This window comes from Apis mellifera, linkage group LG3, assembly GCF_003254395.2.
Source record: "Apis mellifera strain DH4 linkage group LG3, Amel_HAv3.1, whole genome shotgun sequence".
In the NCBI taxonomy this organism is placed as follows: Eukaryota; Metazoa; Arthropoda; class Insecta; order Hymenoptera; family Apidae; genus Apis; species Apis mellifera.
The window spans coordinates 12,304,364-12,325,106 of record NC_037640.1 but is presented as its reverse complement, the minus strand read 5'-3'; the positions used below and the strand labels follow the sequence as shown (position 1 = coordinate 12,325,106).

Here is a 20,743-nt window from a genome sequence, read left to right as displayed (position 1 = left end):
TTATCATAAAAAAAACAAATTATTTTCACAATTTCAATAAAGCCTTTGTTAACATAATATAAATATCAATGCAATAGAATTTATACTTTTATATAAATACTTATTATTGAATTTCTCAAATATGAAAACAAAAGTAATATAAAATATAAAATTTTTTTTTTACTTGAAAAAAATATTATTTCATATTCAATTTTTAATATTATAATTAATTTGTAAATAATTCTGTATATATTATTATGTAATTGTTTTATTGTAATATTTGTATATATATTTGAATATGTATTTGTTATATTTTAATTTGTAATTTAAATAAATGTATTTTGTAAATAAAAAAACAAAAAGATATATGTAACAATTATTTATTTGAATATATGAAAATAAGTATTTAGTAGGAATAAAAAAATTTGAATTTATATTGAATCTAACTTGTATAACTAGAAATAGCTTAGGCCTTGCTTTCACCATTCAAGATAGGTTCAACTAAGTCGCCGTATGATCGTGAAACGTGTAACATCGTCAGTGTTTATTTTAATCATCGTTGCTTCGTGATTCGCGATGATTTATATATTTCGATTATTTTATAATTGTTAATTTTTATAATTTAATAAATTTTAGTAAAATCCAGTTGATCTGGGTTAAAATGTGTTGGTTCAAGAATTTTATAATCTTTATTATTTTTACTTTATTAGGAATATCAAAATCTCAAATAAAGGGTGAGAAAATAAATTTATCTTCTTCAAGCTGTAAAATATTTTTTATTGATATAAAATTATAAAAATTTAATACAATTAATATTAATATCAAAATTTATTTATTACTATTTAAAAAGATATAAACTTATCTTTTTAAATATTTTTAACAAAATTAGTGTTTTATTTAATATAAAAAAAAAATAAATTATTAATTGAATATTATAACATAAATTTTATGATAACTTTATAACATTCAAATATTTTATTATTAATTTTATTACATAGCCAAATTATTACATAAAGATTTCTTCTTTTTGAAAAAATTTATGAATCGTAAAATAATTTCATAACTTTTTTTTTTTAATTAGATGATGATTATCATGAATGTCTACGATCGTGTCTTGATAATGCACTTTCAAAAAAATTATGCCGTTATGAATTCTACGTTGGAGAATTGCCTAATACGATAAGGTAGGATAAAAATCTATAAATTCATCAGAGCATTTAATGAACAAAAAGAATGCACTTTCAAAACTATAATAAAATTAAAATAAAAACAACTAACATACTTTCGAAATATAAATTTTATACATGAAATCGTATTAAACTAAAAAAATAATATTATACATAAAAAAATTACATATTTTAGATGAAAATAAATCAATGATTATATATTTAAATAGATCTAAAGTAAAAAATATTTTTCTTGTTATTTTAGTCAATTCCAATGTGAACGAATATACAATTTCCAGTATAATCTAAGAACTAACGGTTAATACGCTTAGTTACAGAATGTACTTTGATTTTTTTAATTTCCAACTGGTTCTTACATTACTAGTAGCTATTACGGACCTGTTTACACTACAGGCAGTAAAACTAAATAATGACATTCATAAATTTTGTGTAAAGATTTTAGCGTAAAATTATTATTGAAATTTTATTAAACTTTTTCTAAAAAAAAATAGGGCAAAATCTTAGAGAGAAAGATAGGATACTTAATTGAAGATTTATTTATTAATTGAATAAGATTTTAATAAAAATTTGTACAATTGTGATTTTTAATAGAATTTTATTATAAATATCAAGTACAATTTCAATTTTATTTATAATTTTTTGAAATTTATGTTAAGAATAATATATCGTCAGTTGATACATTTTTTAAAAATTGATTATTATTTAAATTCACACTCATAGTTTTTAAAATTTAAGCCAAGTGTATATATAAACATACAATTAAAAATGTTTTTAAAATATGTACATTAGTCAAATTTAATTTTTTATTATTATTTACAGCATTCATAATGGTTCTGAAAGTAAAAATGAATCAATGATTTACAATAAAATAATATCATCGAAAATATTCTTAGGAATTAATGGAAAAAGTCCAGGACCTCAAATAGAAGTAAAAATTTTAAAATTAATTTCTACGCTACAATTATATCATACTTATAATTATTTATAATTATATAATTACAAATTTAATTTTTAGGTATGTATCGGAGACACAATAGAAATTCTTTTATATAATAGATTAGGATCTGAAGAATTATCTTTCCATTGGCATGGATTACGACAAAAAAATTTTGCTCATATGGATGGTGTTCCAATGGTTACACAATGTTCTATATTACCATTTGGAGGTTTTCGATATAAATTAAAACCAGAAAATGTTGGTACATACATTTATTATGCCCATATAGGTAAATATTATATAATAATTAAATAAATTTAAAACAAAAAAATTATTAAATGCAAAAATAATTGATTAAAACAAAAATATATTTAAATCATTTCAATTTTCCCGCGCTGTAGAATACGCTTCTACCTCTGTGAGGCAAGCAAAATTAAAGTAGATCAATATCTTGAAACCGTGTAGAAGTTAGGTTACATTTTACGTCTGGTGTTTCAAGAAAAGTGATGTACATCAAGTGTCAGAAATATTATTTTTTTTAATAAAATTTTCTTAAATTTACTTTACATTGTATAATCAAGTGAAATATGATAATAATTTTGTATTTTTAAAACAAATGATAGAATCAAATTTAAGACTACATATCCAAAATAATCAGGTATATTAAAGCATTTATATAATTTTGAATTCTATGAAAAATTAAAAAAATTAAATTTTTTATTAGAAATTTTTTAATTTTTTTTTTAATTGAATTAATTGAAAAATAAATTCATTTATATATCTTTTTATAACGTATAACGTATAATTATTTCTTTTTAGTTTTTTAATAAAATATAATTAAATTTATATATAAATAATTTATATATTATCATATAAAGTAGACGGAATTAAATTCGGAAAATAAAAAATAATAAATTTAAGTATATTTGTATATATATATTTGTATAAATTTAGATGAGATGACAGGTTACATTTAATATAGGCGAAAAATGAACTCGTCCAAATTTCGTTCTTGTTAACGCCTTATATTATCGTCTTATAAAAAAAAAAAAGATAATTAATAATAATTAGAAATCTCAGTATGCACAAAAAAATAAATAAAAAAATTCAAAATTTTTATGAAATAATATAATATTTGTAATTTTAAAATAAGTAGATTTTTTTAGAATAAATGTAAGCTAAAATAAATGTTTGTTATAGAACATCATTTCAATCAATATTGAAATAAAACAAGATTAAAGCAGAAAATTAATAAAATTAAAAAAAATAAGTCTAGTTTTAAGATTGAACAAACAGTGAAGCTTTGACTTTGAAATTGATTATTCGTTATATAATCTTCTAAAAAATTCATCTAAAAAATTGAACTTTTTTTGTTATTGCAGATGCATTAAATTGAAATGATATATTCAACGTTAAAATGAAAGAATATTTTTCAACCTATTTGATTTTTTATATATATAGTATTCTTCACAATATAAAATATTATTTTAAAGAAAATTTTTGATTAACAAATATTCACTTTCTGTGAATTGTTATATTCTGTAAAATTATTTGTCTCGTTAAATTTACATTTAAAAAAAAAAAAACGTAACCATATTAGATTTGTTCATAATGATAAAATGAAATAATAGTATGGTGATGGAATGTAAATTCTCTTATTAATCACAAAAATAACGAAAGCATTAATGATGTTGGATTATTAGTTTCACAGCAGGGCGACGGTGTATACGGGTCGTTGACAGTTCGAGGACCACAAGATGACCCTAGCTTGGAAAGGATACTTCTCTTGTCATCAAGGCCGCCAACTCCACTGTCGCGGTACTCGCATCTACATCCACCTACGCCCAGTGAACTCCTCTTAAATGGCCAGGTATTGTTTTATTTAATTAGACAAGATGTCGTATAATTCGACAAAGGAAAATATAATTTTGAATAATAAAAATATTTATTCAAAATTTTTATTTGAAAAAATGAACTTATTTTTTAGGATAAAAAATATAGAATAATTTTTATTCTTTCTTTTATTTTTTATATTCATAGGTATTCGTTAAACGAAAAATCATCAAAGGATGCCTAACAGTAATTACAAATAAATTTTATAACAATATAAATATTTCTTCAAATATTTCTTTTCACCATCAAATTTTATGTAATTAATTAAATATAATTTCAATGGCTTAACAAAGATAATTTTTCAATACCAATCATTGAACACGACATTCTTTAAAAAATATTTCAATTTCAAAAAAAGCTTTCTATTTGTTAATTCATATCAAGGTTGTGTAATATCGATTACGTTTATTGAATCAGAGAACTTTCTCTGATTACATATTTTTTAAAATCGTATTTAATCACTAACTATTTAATCATTTATTAATTAATAACTAGTATTTTTTTCTTTTTTTTAGAATAACGGATTTATCTTTGAAGTCCAGTATGGAAGAAAATATTTATTGCGACTTATTAACGCGCATGCATACAATTGCCCCGTACTATTATCCATTTCTGACCACGATTTTCACGTATTGGCTACCGATGGCAACCCGGTTGAAGCAACGATTGGTAGACACATCGTTTCCTTTCCAGGTATGCAGATTCTCTCTACATATATTATGCGTTTTTACTCATTCGGCACACGTAAGATATGATCCTTGTACGTGCATGTCGGATACGTAAAACGCTCATCCGAGATTTTATACGTCGACCTCGTCTCCCGCATTTTTGTGCGCACAATTGTGCTCGAAGCTTGAATGAAAGCGAGCAAAAGAGACGAGAAAGAAATTGCTATCGGCGGAGACGAAATGAAATTGAAATATAAAATAGAATATGCTACATGAAATATTATATTTCATTCATTAAAATATTTACATTGGAAAAATAAGATATAAGGATAAAAATGTATATAGTTTTATCATTTGTATTTTGATGGATTAAAATTTGTGAAATATCATGAGATGATAAATATGAACTTTATTATTTACTATTTATAGTGGATGGTAATTATTTTTATAAAAGAATATAAAATCATAATGGAATTGAAATATTGATAGAGATAAAATTTTCAATAATTTGTTTAATTTTGATAAATGATGGATGAGCGAATGAACAGATATTTAAAATTGCTCTAATTGTAAATCGGAAAAATTTACGTAAGTGATATGAACATGATTATTTCACAACAACATTTATTTTGGAAAAACCATAATAATATTTGTAAGAATCATAAATTAAAACAAACAAAGGAAATTGCAGGCCACGCGAAAGAAGAAACGACGAAAAAAAGAAAAGAAGATGATACGATAGAGAATGAGAACGAACGAAGATGGAATAAGAAGAAGGGAAAAAGATGAAAACGAAGCAATAACTGAGAAATAAGAAACTGAGAAAATAAATATTCAACTACTGGTGGAAAATGATAAAAAAGGCGACGAAAATTCGGATAATGATTTTACGATAAAATATATATATATATTTTTATACAAAATGTAAGAATAAAACGTAAGTAAAAAACTCTTACTTCCTTTTAGACTCAATTACAATTCAATAATCGTAGAAAGCATGATTTCTATCTTTTTTGAGCAAATATTATTTAAAAAAAAAAAAAAAGAATCATTCTTTTAAAATTTAAATTTTTGCCGCCTTTATCGAACTTCTAACCAGTATATACGATGATGGAATTGGAGAAGAACGAAAAACGATGAAACGAGGCGCAAGGTCGTTTGGTAAACAAAGAGGAAGGGATTGCGAACAGAGGGCATATACACGCAACGAGGCCGGAGAGAAGAAATGCGAAAGGGAAAGGGGAAGAGAGAGAAAGACAGAGCGAGAGAAGGAAAGGATGGAAGCGCTTGGCGCTCGTACACGTTTACACGATGCGGCGTGCAGCGGTGGCCGACTCGTTCGCGCAGACTCGGCCGTGTTCGTGTTCTCACCGGGTTTCCGCAAAGGGAAATAAAGAAAGGAAGGCGACCAAGCGCGCGCGGGTCTCGCGCAAAAATCATTAAAACGCGTGCTCGATTCGCGGCTGCGGCGTCGTTGTCGGCTCGTAGTCGACGATTTATTAGCGGGTACACAAGCGGGTACCCACCCGCCGGCTTGTCACCCGGCCGCCTTCAACTTTCTTCATCCATCATCCGTCCGTAATCTCGAGAGAGATTCTTGTGCCCAACGGAGGCGCAACGATTCCTTGGAGAGAACGATCACCGCCTTGTGTGAAAACGCGCCGCCTTAAAAATATCGTATCGTACCGCTCATACGTTTTTCCATGTCTAGCGACGACGCGTGGAACGAACCAGAAACGAACGACACGCGACTCGGCATGGAGTGGACTCGCGACAAGACTCTCGAGTTATTGCGCGAGTATCAACAAAGACGCGTCCTTTGGGATTGGAACACTCGTGGTTATCGCGATCGGGCCAAGCGGAAACGGGCGATTCAAGAACTCGCCGAGATTCTTTGCTGCAACACGCTCGAAATCGAGAAAAAGATCACTAATCTGAAGTGTCAGTATTCGAGAGAGGTTCACAAGATACAGAATAGCCGCGATGCCGCTACCGGGCCCGACGATGTTTACGTATCTAAGTGGTTCGCCTTTAAGGCGATGCAGTTTCTGCAATTTGGCACGCGTAGATACAGTAAGAGGAAGAAGGTAGGTAATTAATATTAGATCCTTCTTTTTTTTTTTCATTATGAATGTAAATGTATATACATTGCACGAGAAACCTTAGTTGTGACAGATATCTTGTTCCCACGTGTCGCAGCTTCTTAATGGAATGAATATATGTATTAGAAGAAGAACAAAATTGTTAATCATTTCATTGTTCGATCTTTTAATCCTTCTTAAAAAGATGTAACAAAATTTTATCGTTTTCTCTCTCTCTCTCCTTTTCTTTTCTTTCTTTCATTTTAAAATCGATGATGAACAGAACGTTCGTAAAAGTTCCCTTTCTCCAATCGTAAGGAGGCCACTTTACGCCATCGCATAATTGGTCAAGCAATTTCAAAGAAAGACCATTGTGTCCGAATGTGTTTCGTAGAAACGATCGCCTCGCTTGAACGACGCGTTTACTCGTTCGAGATACATGTCTCTTCGTGATCATGTATCCTATCATGTATTCTTTCTACAATAATTTTTCGTTTCGAAATTTCGAATCGATTTTGGAATATATGTATAATTCGCGTTCTATTCACGACTCGATTTATTATTAATTTATTACTCGATTAATGACAACGATATTTCTTTTCTAGCTTGATACCTTTTACGCTTGTTTTCCGACACTCCATGTCCACTTCTCGTTTGATTCTCTTCGTCTCGTTTGTTGCTTTGCTCCGCTTGTTATTGTCCGCCTTTGTCCTTCCTGCTTTCTCTCGATATATTCTTCTTCCAGAGACTGATTGAATTTTATATACATGATAGCTTGTACCTATTGTCATGAAAGTTTTTTTTTTTCTAAAATGTTTCTAGTATCTTTGCATACGAAAATAAAATAAGACAAGGTTAGAATATATGATGAATCTTGCCTAAATAAATATTAAATTTTTATGTTTGACGATTTATTTTTAATTATATTTTGAAATGATACATATAAAAGATTAATGCGTGTATTTTTTCTTAATTAAACACGTTGGATAGTACAGACATTGTTTTTCCAGATTCCTAAATATATTCCCGTGAAAGTTTTTAATACAGAAGTTTCCTCGAAAGATCGAAATGTTAGATTAACGTTGAATCGTGTGAATGTGAACGTAGTAAATATATATATAGTGAATCGGCGATTAATTTTGCTGTGTTGTTATAATAATTAGGAATGCGAAGTTTTCTCTGGATTCTCGTAAAATTTTTTTTCGTAGGTAAATTATATATATATGTGAAATTCGCGAAGAAAATTAGTGTGGATATCTAAAATATCATATTGCAATCAATGATAATAAATAATAATAAATAAATCATTTTTAACGAAACGTGGAAAAATTGAATATATAAATTTTACGTAATAAATTTGTTATTTTTTTTGTTATTTTTAGAAAATATAATTTGAAATATTTATTTATAGGATTAAAAGATACATTTATTTAAATGACTAAAAATTTTTTTTTTTAAATAATATATACCATTAACCTTCTATATATATCTACGATTTTATTTTTTCAAAATATATTTAAAAAATTATTATGAAAAAAATACATTGTATTATAATTATGCACATACGTAAATAATAATAAGGAATATTACAATACAAGACAATTTTACAACAAAAATTTAACAACTTATCTGAAACATAAATTTGCTTTACAAGCAAAAATTTGGAATTAAATTAAACATTGGTATCTTTCGAGTTTATTAAAAAAAAATATAGAAATCGATCGAAAATTTTACTTGTTCCACAATAAAATTTGATCGATAAATTACTTATAGATAATTAGGAGAATGGGTGAATTTTCAATATTCTTTTTACATTTACCTCTAATTTTCATCATAAATTCTACATCTATCTTCCATACCGATGATTCCCAACCTATAATTAAAAACAGTTCTTTGAGAGGTCGCTCGCTGTCCTAATCTCGCACGAATCTCGAGTTACAAAATTTACGAAATCGCTATTCAACGGAAGATTGGAATATAACCTTTCTGCTGCGCATTTTCGGTTACTCGTGCACGAATACCGAATCAAGTTTTTCGCTCGAAACTATAATACGAGTATACGGCTACGTTTCGTATATTTGTATCGTTTCTTTACAACAAACACGGAAATACATGTTCTTTTTCCCCGTAGAAAGTCGATGAAGAGACGCCAAAGTTGCAAGAAGAGTACATAGTGAGTGACATCGATCCTGAGAGCATAACGTTCACGGATTATAACGAGGAGACGAACGGGTCTGGAACTGGTTCGTTCAACGCTTCGCTTAGCGAGGATGCCGAGGAATCGTCGTCGTCGAGCCTGAAGGCGATGGAACTGTACAACGGCTCGTTGCAAAATCAAAACAGCCCGATCTGCGATCTGGACGAGAGCGGGCAGATAAAACTTGAGGCCACGTCGGACGAGCGCAAGAGAACGAAAGAGGAGTTCGCGAAATTTGCGGAGAGTATCGCTGTGCAATTGGCCGAGATCCCCGATTCGTATTCGAGATCGGTGGCGAAGTTGAGGATCAATCAGATCCTGTTCGAGGCAGAGATAGGCGTTTACGCGCAAACGAGCCATTAACAAGTGCACAAAGTACGCGTTTGTTTCGACTGCCATTCTTTTTTTTTTTTTTTTCTCTCTAAGAGAATTAAAGAGGAGATGGTTGTTTTCGAAAACGATGAAAACGAAATTTCAACGAAAAGGATAATCGTGCAGCGTTGTTTTTTCCGTGTAAAAAAATAAGTAAAGCGAGAAACGAATAAGGCGACGCGTTCGTATGGACTTGACACGAGAATACGCAACGGTTAACGCTATCAATTAATTTTCAAGTCGCAGACGGGTTGGAGAGAATTGAAACGAGAGATGCTTTCGAACGAATCGGTATACTTATATATGCAATCGTTGCAAAAGTAGAAATGCATTTTTAATATTATCGGGATTTTATCGTTACGTAGTATCGTGGATCGCGCTGTAATGTACGATCTGACTTCAGTTTCGATTTTTAGGGTTAATATATTATCTTTAATTAATTTGAAATTTATCGGAAAAATTACTCGGAGGAATATTTAGCGTTTCTGGCTTGTCTATATAATTTCGTATTTTATAGATCAATTTTTATGTGTGTATTCATCGGTTAAATTTTATGAGAAAATCGATGATTGAGAATGATAATGAAAGTTATATATTTGAGATTTTAAATGAAACGTGTTAAACATATTGAAACGAAAGCTTGTACGAAACTTTTCAGATATATAGGATTATATAATAAAGCATGAAAGTTATAATTATATTATATCGTACAATGTAATTTAAACCAGTTAAATTCGTAAATTTAAATAGTTGAAGATGAATAGTTAGCGAGAAAAATCTTTTAATATATCGCTTATTATTATAAAGAAAAGTTTGTGCGAGAAGGTAAAGAATATTTAGAAAAATCGTTTATATTTAATATTTAATATTATTTGTTTGACAATCGATTAGTTTTTTCCTGGGAATTAATTATTCAAGGCCCCGGGAATAAACATTGAAACATTTCTGCGATTTATATTATTATTAACGTGTTGAAAGATGATAGAGTTGTATGAAATGGAAAAAAAAAAAAAAAAAAAAAATCAAACAATTTTTTTAAAGAATGGCATTTTATTTTATAAAAATTATATTATTTTATAAAAACAAAATTATCACACTTTGAGAAATTTTACAAAAACGTGAAGAAAAAATCATTGATATTTTATAATTCAAAGCCAGAAGCGCGCTTTATCATAAAGCGAATAGTTTAAGTGTTGAAAAATAAGTGTTGAAGTTTTTCCTTTTGTTAAAATTGAAATATTTTTTTAACGTTTTTTTTAAAGAACTTTAATCTTTTGTAATCTCGAGGAATTAATAATTCAAAGTATATTTAATGTAAAGGATTTGCTATTACTTTTTACTTTTATAAATTCAGAAAAAATTCACATTGTGTGAAGAGATTCTTTTTCCAGAGAATTATAATGAAAGAATGCAAATGATTTTTTTTTTTTTGAAAATTCATAAACGTGCAAATTCTTGAAAAAATATCAATTTGCAATGAAAAATTGCATTCGCTTCTTTGAGTACAAAAGATTAATAGCGTTATTGTTTTAGAAATTCGATTCATAAGAAAGACTGTATTTTAAACGATGCTATTTTTCCTGATTTTATTTGTTTGTTTGTCATGATAATGCCAATCGAATATTTTTTAAATGATCTTTGCTCGATCGTTATACAATAGTAAAACGAAATGTTACTCATATTCGATAAAAATAGCGAATATGTGATTTTAGATGAGAAAATAAGTCAAAAGTCCACGTCACTTAAGTCAGGTTGAATAGAATAACAAAGCTCATTGTAATATGTTAAATATGTATATATTATATACATATTTAAAATGTTTGAATTTTATAGGATTTTAAAATTAGTCGTCGAAGTTTATTCGTTAAAATGGATAGGTAATTGCTAATTATAAATATCGATTTTGTTGTTGTAGAATGTTTTAATGAGAAAATACTAATTAATACATATTTGTGAAACGAATCGTATTTTAAATCTCATTTACATTTAAACGAAGTCAACCCCATTTAACTGTTCGCCATTTATATATAAAACCTGACTTATAGACGATTTAGATTATAAGTATATATTCCATTGGTATTGTTTCAGGGCTTTAAAGTAAACGTAGTAAAGTGTATAGATAGAAAACTATTTTTTATTGAAAATACAATCCCTCCTTAAAGTCGAAGATAAGTCATCTTAAATTACTTGGTTAATTCTTGTTTAAGTATATTACAAGTTATGTTTGTATTTTATATCATATCGATTATGTTTTTTCGTTAATAGTTAAATATAAAGAAAAATTAGATAGTGATAATTGTACACAAAGTCCATCATGTCTCCGGTGTATGTCTTTATATATTGCATTTGTTATTGTTCCTGATTTTGCGATAGTTTTTATATTTTTGTATTAATTATGATTCCTTTTAGAATCTTTACTTATGATCGTTAAATTTTATATACAAATTGATTGGTTCTTTACGAAATATACAAATTTCCTTTTATTCCTATTAAATGAGATTCATTTTAAAATTATTATCAAAGACGTATTATTTCCTTTAGAATGAACCTCTTCTTCGTTTTCTAGTAATTTTTTTCATCGTATTTTACCCATTAATTTATTCATCTTACGATATTAATAATTCTAACAATTTCGTTGGTTAAATCGATTCTTTAAAATTAGTCCCATTTTTTTGGAATATAATTTGAATAAACATCTCGTATAACGTAATAATATAACGTTATTTTAAAAAAAATTAAAATCGACGAAATCACAGTATAATTGTTACAATAATCGACGATTTATAGGCACAGAGATACTGTAATAATAAAATTAGCGAAGTCAAAATGAATAAAATTACTTAAAAATTTTACTTACGTAAAATTATTTTCAATATTCAATAGTAGATAGTACGAATAGATATTAGTAATTATTAGAATTTAATATTTTTCAATAGTCATGTACACACGTTTTCTCGTATTTCAATTTTTTAACTTTAACAATGCTCAATGATAAATTTAGAAGAAATACAATGTCTTTCTGTATAAAAGGAAGAAGGAATTAGAAAGTAGTATAAGTTGCATAGATCTATTTATGAGTTAAACTGCGGTCTCTGTCTCTTGGTGTCGTGTAATTTTTCTTCCGATAAATAGTGATTTTTATTAGTGATTAATATTAGCGTATTAAATAAAATGTAAAAATTTATTGTATAAAAAAAAAAAAAAGAAACGTAACGTTAATATTATCTATGATCCGAAAAGGAAAAATCAAATTAATTAAAAATTTAATATTGTTACATGTAGGGATATAAGATATATAAGATATGATTTTATTTCAACGATTCATCTTTTGTATCGTATCCATTTTATTCGAGATGAAAGCAATAAAATTGATAAATTAAATTTTTAAATAAAAAACTAAGACGTATAAATATATAATTACAACGATACTTTATCTTATAATAAAATTTACACAATATCAATCAAGTACAGTCAACTTTTTTTCTTATTATATCTTCGTGACCTTTGTACTCGTTTACATATATATATTCTTTTGTAACGTTACACAATATATATGTACATATATATATATATATTTAATTTTGTATACTTTTGTTCAATAAAATAACTAGGATAAGTGTTTTTAAACATTCAATAACTCTCTCTCTCTCTCTCTCTCTCTCTCTCTCTCTCTCTCTCTCTCTCTCTCTCTCTCTCTCTCTCTCTCTCTCTCTCTCTCTCTCTCTCTCTCTCTCTCTCTCTCTCTCTCCTCTCTCTCTCTCTCTCTCTCTCTCTCTCTCTCTCTCTCTCTCTCTCTCTCTCTCTCTCTCTCTCTCTCTCTCTCTCTCTCTCTCTCTCTCTCTCTCTCTCTCTCTCTCTCTCTCTCTCTCTCTCCTCTCTCTCTCTCTCTCTCTCTCTCTCTCTCTCTCTCTCTCTCTCTCTCTCTCTCTCTCTCTCTCTCTCTCTCTCTCTCTCTCTCTCTCTCTCTCTCTCTCTCTCTCTCTCTCTCTCTCTCTCTCTCTCTCTCATTGTGTGTGTGTGTGTGTGTGTGTGTGTGTGTGTGTGTGTGTGTGTGTGTGTGTGTGTGTGTGTGTGTGTGTGTGTGTGTGTGTGTGTGTGTGTGTGAAAATGTGTGTGAAAATGTGTGTGTGTGTGTGTGTGTGTGTGTGTGTGTGTGTGTGTGTGTGTGTGGTGTGTGTGTGTGTGTGTGTGTGTGTGTGTGTGTGGTGTGTGTGTGTGTGTGTGTGTGTGTGTGTGTGTGTGTGTGTGTGTGTGTGTGTGTGTGTGTGTGTGTGTGTGTGTGTGTGTGTGTGTGTGTGTGTGTGTGTGTGTGTGTGTGTGTGTGTGTGTGTGTGTAAATTATTAACCGTAATAATATCGTAATACATAAAAAATATCGGAGACAATCTTTTTTTTTTTTTCTTTATAAATATTTTCACGTATATTAATTTGATTCTAGGTGAGAGATTTGACGTAGCCATCGAAACAGATCGACCCCCCGGAAAGTATCTCGTCAGTATAAAGGGATTTTTGGATTGTCAACATCTTCGTCAAGAAGCTTTCATTCTTTACGATAACGTGAACCCGGAATCCGTTGTGATAAAGGACGAGCAATTATTAAAAATCAACGATTATGCGATTGGTAACGTGGGACACGATTGCCACGAGATATCGAGGAATTTTATTTGCTCGCAGGATTTGAAAGGATTGAATAAAGTCGACGAAGTTAATTCGAACGAAATTATTTATATTCCGTTCGATGTGAATTCTTTCTCTTATATCACGGACGCAATGTCCGATTACAGATACAATTTTTACGGATGTCCCTTTTATCCATCAGACTTGAGTAAGGATAATACAAATACACCTTGTTAAATATGTATCATTTTGTTCTTAAATTTTTTCGATGATACAATAATTATCGTTTTTTAGTTATGGATATATGAAGCACATAATTTTGTTTTTTTCATTTAATTTTTACTTTCGAAAACCTTTTTGTATTTTTCTATTATTATTCTATAACAATAATAATAATAATAATATTAATATTAATATAATATATTATATATTATATAATATATTTTTATTATATAATAATATTAATTTCAGGTACGGATGAAGAAGAGGCAAAGGTCGCTCAAATTAATCATATGTCGTTCAAGTATCCCACATCCCCACTATTATCCCAACCGGAAAATACGGCAGAGGAGTCAGTTTGCTCTCTTGAAAAACGTTCGAAAGAGTGCGCTGACACGCCATTGTTTTGCGAATGTATTCGCATGATCGAGGTTTCGCCTAACAAAAATGTCGATATTGTTTTGATTGATCAGGGTAAATCGTCAAAGAGATTTATTTTTATAGTACAAGTACATTGTTTTTTCATTTTCTTCTCTTTTTTTCCTTCTCCTTTTTTTTTTTTTTCTTATTCAAATTTTTGACTCCTCTAATTCAGGTTTCGGTGGAAATGTTTCTTATACGTTCCATATACATGGTTACAACGCAAGTGTCTTAGGAAGAGGAAGCTTTGGAAGAGCGATTACGAAGGAGGAAGTGATGCTTTTGGATCGTAGGAAACAATTACCTCGTAATTTTTTGAATCCGCCTCGAAAAGATAGTTTCGTCGTGCCAAATAAAGGATACCTTATTCTCCGCCTTTTTACCGATAATTTAGGTAAAATTATATTTAATAAAATTGGTGATGTATGATTCGGCGAATTCATTCGATATTTCCATAGGATATTGGTTATGGGAAGCACGAAGCACAGCATTGACTCCGGGAATATCCGGGCCTGTTATGCAATTCTTATTAAAGGTAGGAAGACGTGAAAGCTTTTTACCTGTTCCCCTAGACTTTCCCACCTGTGGAAGCAATAAACATCCGGATATGGTATTCGAGACGAATTAATTTATCGCATAAATGGTAATTTATTCTCATATTTATTTATTTAAATTAGCTAATTACTTACGCTTGATTTATCGTCTGGCAACGTAAATTATTATTTAATCGTCTGATAAAATAATTATTCAAATTATTGGATCGTTTAAAAAAAATCCAACAAATAAATCTTTTGTGAAATTGAAAAGAGTGTCGTAATGGATAATGGAAAATTATGGAAAATTAAAAAAAAGTTTTTAAGCATTATTAAAAGATTAAAAATGTTAAAACAACTTGTTAATTATTTATGAAGATTAGTAAGGAATAAATGGATTGTACATTTTAAAAATATTATATGCTTTTATTTGCTCGCGTATATTATACATGTATTATGTACCATAATATATATAACCATAATATAGTAAGTATATATCTAACTTTGAGGGAAAAACAAATAATCGTTCGCAATTCGTACTGGTGGTTTCCAATTATCGCATTTCGGGAAATTCTTTGGAATAGGTGGAAGATCATTTTCGTCTCCTACAAGAATGACCAACTCCATGCCAGTGATGTGATGCCAACTGAAGTGACAATGAAGTAACCACCATCCTACGATAAAAACGTTACGCTATATTCTTGTTCGAGAAATATACTACGATAAAATTTAAAATCGTAATATAATCAAAAAAAAGAAAAAGATTTTTGTTCATATTAATCGAACTTATCATATTTCTCAGTGGAATTTGAATATTTTTACCTGGATTATCCGCTTTGAAACGTACGATAACATAACCTCCCATTGGAATTTTCGCGGTATCTTTACCGGGTGGATTTTTATACTCTCCTCTTCGAAGACGTTCCGTGTGCTCCTGTATCACTTCATTTATGTCTTGCCTCGAAATGTTTCTAATGGGCCAAAATTGTCCCACGCTAAATACTTGGAATGCAAATCCGTGCAAATGGAACGGATGATCCAAATCCGTCTGTGGTACTGTGATAAATTCGTTAATTTGTTTAAAAGAAAAAAAAAAGAAAAAAGTTTTTCAATAAACATTTCTAATTTAACATCATTATTATTCTCACAAGATTCATCAACACAAGATTCGTATCATAAACATGCAAACATACTTGCGTCGTACATAACCAACTCCACAACATTATTTAATTTTGTTTTGATAATTTGTGCACACGTGCAAGGTTCGGTGCAAGTGCTCAGTTGATTTTTCTTGCATATTGCTCTATAAGAGCTACTTTGTGTAAGTAAATTTGACGCTGGATTCTCATACGCGATATCGTTGAATATAGAAAGGAGTTGAGAACGATCGTTTGCGTCTGAAATAATAATAATTTTTTAATGACAAAGATGAGGCAGATTTTCCTGCAAACGAATAAATTTTAATATAATTGAAAAATATATTAGAAAGTGAAAATCTGTGATAATCATTAAACTCATTGATAATAAAAATTTAATATCACGTTACTTTTATATGTGTTACTATTTCCACTTGTGATATGTGATGTACATACATGTAAATATATCGGTATAAAATTATAGCAAATAAAATAAAAAAGAAGTGAAAATTTAATAGTTTACAGAGTCAAATATAAATGAAAAATTAATTAAAAAAAAAAGAATATACATTTATCTTTAAAGAGTGTTTATCGTTAAAAACAACTTACTAAAAAACGGAAGGTACGAGCTTGAATTAAATAATCTGTTTTTAGAAGTGTCAGTATAATTAAAAAACCAAAAAGGTAATATGTGTCTTTCATCAGGTTCAACTTTTAAGAGATCATTCTCGCTTTCAAGGCTTTCCAATTGATTAATACAAAGTACAGGTTCTGTAATATTTGTATTACACAGCGTTCCATTTAATCCATTATATATCTGAAAGATAGGAATCACGTATCGTAGTATTTATTTTAAAAAAACTAGATCTTTCATATTTCGACATTTATTATTTAAAAAAAATCTTTTCGTTCTATTAAAAATATATTTTTGCAAAATTAAAATTATTTTTTTAACATTCGTTAAAATTTCGATCTGAAAAATTTTTTACTTCGTAAAAAAATATACATTCGTATAATTTTATTATAAATATATATTTCGTATATTTTCCACTCTCTTCGATAAAATTTTTTCAAAAAAGAATAAAATTGATCAGTGAAATCACTTTCGAAATAAATTTTCAAAATTGAAATGCAAAGTTACTTACAACACCATCTATTGTATCGTTATAATTAAGAAGTGGCGTTGACGGTCGAGAAGGTCCATTCTCGTATTTTAAAATAGCCAATTGTTGCATGAACGTTGCCGCACATTCGCCAAGACCACGTGCTTGAATCCAATAAGAATCCACACTTTGATTCGCAACAAGGATAAAATCGACACGCTCGCCTATACTTGTACATATAAGTGGGGAAAAAAAAAAAAAAAAAAAAAGAAAAATAATTACAATTATGAATTAGTACAATTCGCAATAACACAATAAAGTAATTAAATAAAAAATTTGAAGTGAATAATTTTGAATTTTATCAAACCTGTACTAGTCACTATTTTATCGACCGGTTTAGGTTTCACGTTTTCACCATCCTGAGCGATTATAATTAATTTGTGTTTCTCGATTCTTAGTTCTGTCAAGCATACTGTGCTGAAAGAGTTAATCATCCGTATTCTATGCCGTTCCCCTTTCTTGACTGTAAATACTTTTAAACTTCCATTAGTAGTGTTACCGCTTGCATTCTAAAGAGAAATATAATTATAAATAACATTTAAAAAAATTCAATAACTCGATAAATTTACGATGATGTAACAATGTAAAGCTTACGGTATAATTTCCTAAACCATTTATAAGTATATTTTCTGCAGTCTGCCCCAACACATTGTATCTGTAATACCCAGGATAACGTTCAAATGATAATTCATGTATCCAGTCACTCAAGAATATGACTATCTCGTCTTTATCGTATAAATCACGATGTGGATTTTTGCGTGGTGGATCTTTGACAATAAAACTGCCAATTTGTCCGTCCAGCATGTGCGTAGATATGTGAGAATGATAAAAATGTGTACCCGAATTTTTCACCACAAAATCGTATCTGGAAAAAAGGGAACGTAAAAATATTTTATTTTAATTTTTTTCATTATCGGATATTAGTTTACAGTACAGTTTTAAGAAAGTTGGTTAAAAAATAATAAATCCCAAAAATATCTTAATAACGATAATAAATTCTAAACCTAAACGTCGAGGAAGATGCAATTGGACATTGCGTAACATAAGGGACACCGTCATAATATTGGAAACCATTTTGGAAAAGTCCATGCCAATGTATCGTCGCTTCCATTCCCATAGCAGCATTTTGCACATCGACTACAACGCGATCGTTCAAGCAAACCTGCAAAGTAATTAGAAAATCTTGTCGTAATTATTAAGATGTTATTATTTAAATTAATTTTATTAAAAAATTATTTAAATATGAGAAAATACAGAAGGGGAAAAAGAGTTCATTTATCCAATATTTTATTATATACATCACCTCGATAGGTGGACCTGGTAATTGCCGATTAATAGGTATTAACGTCTTTTCAATTCCATCTGCCAGAATGCATTGATTCGATCCTTGTATATCACAAGCACTGTAAATCAATTTTATTATTAAAATTTGTTACTTGAATACTTTACTACTATAATTAATATAATCGATTATTTTTTATTTGGTTTAATATTTTTATATATATTATAAAAAAAAATAAAATTTGTCTTTAAGAAAAAAACTTTTATATGTAATGATATATTTTTTATTATAATTTAATTGTAAACCACATACGGCCCAACTGTTGTATAGAATTCAATATGAAAAAAGTAATAACAAATTTTAGGCTGCTCGTTGTCTGTACAATTCCGTACGCATTCTTCAGGCGAAGAAAATATTGAATAATTAGAGTGCTTCCAGGATCCTATATTGTAAATTAATGTTACTTGAAAGATATTAAATAAAATATGATAAATTTTTTATAGTATAAAAATAAAAATATATAATGATAACTAAAAAATGAAAAAAAAAGAGAAGAGATATAAGTACAACTGATGTGTGTAAATACAAAATTAAATTAAGTGTAACAATGTTTGAGAAATTTCAAGAGAGACGTGGCTTACTTACGATAGCTATACGAAAATTGCGTATAAATCAATAGAATAAAAAATATGTGAAATTTCATTATGTTTTTAAACATTGAAGACGATGATAAGATTAAAAAGTAATTTCTTCATCAATGAAAATTTGACGATACACAATCTTCTTTCAATCGTTTACTATTGAATTTTCCTTATTAAAACATCAATATATAGAAAAAGTAGAAATGGAATATATATAAATTTATCAGTTAATAGTTTTCTAAGTATTTATTTCCTGATATTTTTTTTTCTGTATTATTTAGTTATTAAATTTTATCATTTGATAATTTTTCTTGTTAATTTTTTTCAAATTAAAGTCAAAGACATATAAAGTCAAGGACATTATTTAATGTAAAAATCTATCTAACATTTAAAAAGTACTTAGAATAATTATTCAACTTAATTATAGATTATTTATTTGTGTAAAATAAATAATGAATGATACGAGAAATTATTTAGAAGGACATACAGTAATTGTGTATGATCTTGTGCAGGATTTTTTAATAAGGATCTTATAATAACCTTAAATGATATCCTTTAAGGTTACGTTAATATTTTTAAATAAAGTTATTTTTTTTTGTTGCATATTTTTATACTTGACATTCGGACATTTTTATACTTGTTATATAATGTTCATGCATTCATGAACCGTTAGAAAAAAAAAAAAAAAAAAAAAAATAAGCATATACACGTATGTCGAAGACATTAGCATTACCCGATATATATCATGAGGAGAGATTGTTCGATTAGACTTTGTCCTTTATGCTAATATTAAAAAATATCGATTATTGTACATTATCTATTTTCTCTTTATACATAAAAGTTTTAAAATTTCTTAAGAAATAAATTTTTTCTAACATTTTTCCAAAATTAATTTTAACCGATTTATTTTGAAATTTTATTACATTTACAATGTACAATGTATATAGTCTTGAATTTAAATTTTAGTAGTTTAATTAAAATATATATTTTTATTATTTTGTAATATATATAATAATTATTCATTTACATTTCTACAATTTTCATCATAAAATTTCGTAAAGTTAATGTTACATTAATTATTTTTCAATTTAAAAATTTTGAATTAATATATATATATATATAAATGTAGGATTAGTAATAAACATTTACTCTACGTATATATACATTATTCATATTTACAATGATAACTAGAGAAACAGACTGATATATTATATCGAGTTAATTGATAGGAAATGTTTTTTCGCTTTTTATTTTATCATTCAGACTTTATATTTAAAAAATATATGAAATAATATATGTACATATTTATGAAAAAAATAAATTAATTTTTTCAATTCAAAAATAATTTAATTTATTGATTATTAATCGATCAATATGTAATATAAATTATTTAAATCGGAGAAAAATATAGATTTAAT

The 20,743-nt window shown here is 28.0% G+C and overlaps 2 protein-coding genes and 1 long non-coding RNA gene across 3 annotated transcripts; 1 reads left to right on the top strand and 2 right to left on the bottom strand.

Annotated features, from left to right (window-relative positions):
- The first annotated feature begins 479 nt into the window (after nt 1-479).
- On the top strand, nt 480-15,519 carry LOC414002. The gene is made up of 12 exons (XM_006569246.3): nt 480-713; nt 1,061-1,163; nt 1,986-2,094; nt 2,182-2,392; nt 3,807-3,973; nt 4,512-4,691; nt 6,380-6,751; nt 8,877-9,297; nt 13,753-14,139; nt 14,403-14,624; nt 14,746-14,964; nt 15,029-15,519. Exons 1-12 carry the CDS (start codon nt 641-643, stop codon nt 15,196-15,198), a joined length of 2,634 nt encoding a protein of 877 aa, XP_006569309.1. The 5' UTR covers nt 480-640; the 3' UTR covers nt 15,199-15,519.
- LOC113218666 lies at nt 6,771-12,988 on the bottom strand. The gene is made up of 2 exons (XR_003304423.1): nt 12,953-12,988; nt 6,771-6,986 (listed from the first exon to the last, which is right to left on the bottom strand). It is a non-coding gene; the product is annotated as an uncharacterized LOC113218666 (long non-coding RNA).
- On the bottom strand, nt 15,505-19,492 carry LOC552811 (laccase-5). Its single transcript, XM_625186.5, has 11 exons — nt 19,330-19,492; nt 18,997-19,126; nt 18,706-18,805; nt 18,407-18,564; nt 17,997-18,267; nt 17,710-17,911; nt 17,385-17,566; nt 16,849-17,056; nt 16,297-16,500; nt 15,926-16,159; nt 15,505-15,777 (listed from the first exon to the last, which is right to left on the bottom strand). The coding sequence occupies exons 1-11, from the start codon at nt 19,400-19,402 to the stop codon at nt 15,602-15,604; spliced, it is 1,938 nt and encodes a 645-aa protein (XP_625189.3). The 5' UTR covers nt 19,403-19,492; the 3' UTR covers nt 15,505-15,601.
- Between the last annotated feature and the right edge of the window lie 1,251 nt (nt 19,493-20,743).

Coding starts and splice junctions, on each gene's coding strand:
- LOC414002 (XM_006569246.3), top strand. CDS start 641: ATGTGTTGGTTCAAGAATTTTATAATCTTTATTATTTTTACTTTATTA. Junction 1,164..1,985: donor GAATTGCCTAATACGATAAG/GTAGGATAAAAA, acceptor TATTATTTACAG/CATTCATAATGGTTCTGAAA. Junction 9,298..13,752: donor AGGCGTTTACGCGCAAACGA/GCCATTAACAAG, acceptor ATTTGATTCTAG/GTGAGAGATTTGACGTAGCC.
- LOC552811 (XM_625186.5), bottom strand. CDS start 19,402: ATGTTTAAAAACATAATGAAATTTCACATATTTTTTATTCTATTGATT. Junction 18,565..18,705: donor TACCAGGTCCACCTATCGAG/GTGATGTATATA, acceptor ATTACTTTGCAG/GTTTGCTTGAACGATCGCGT. Junction 17,567..17,709: donor TAAAATAGTGACTAGTACAG/GTTTGATAAAAT, acceptor GTACAAGTATAG/GCGAGCGTGTCGATTTTATC.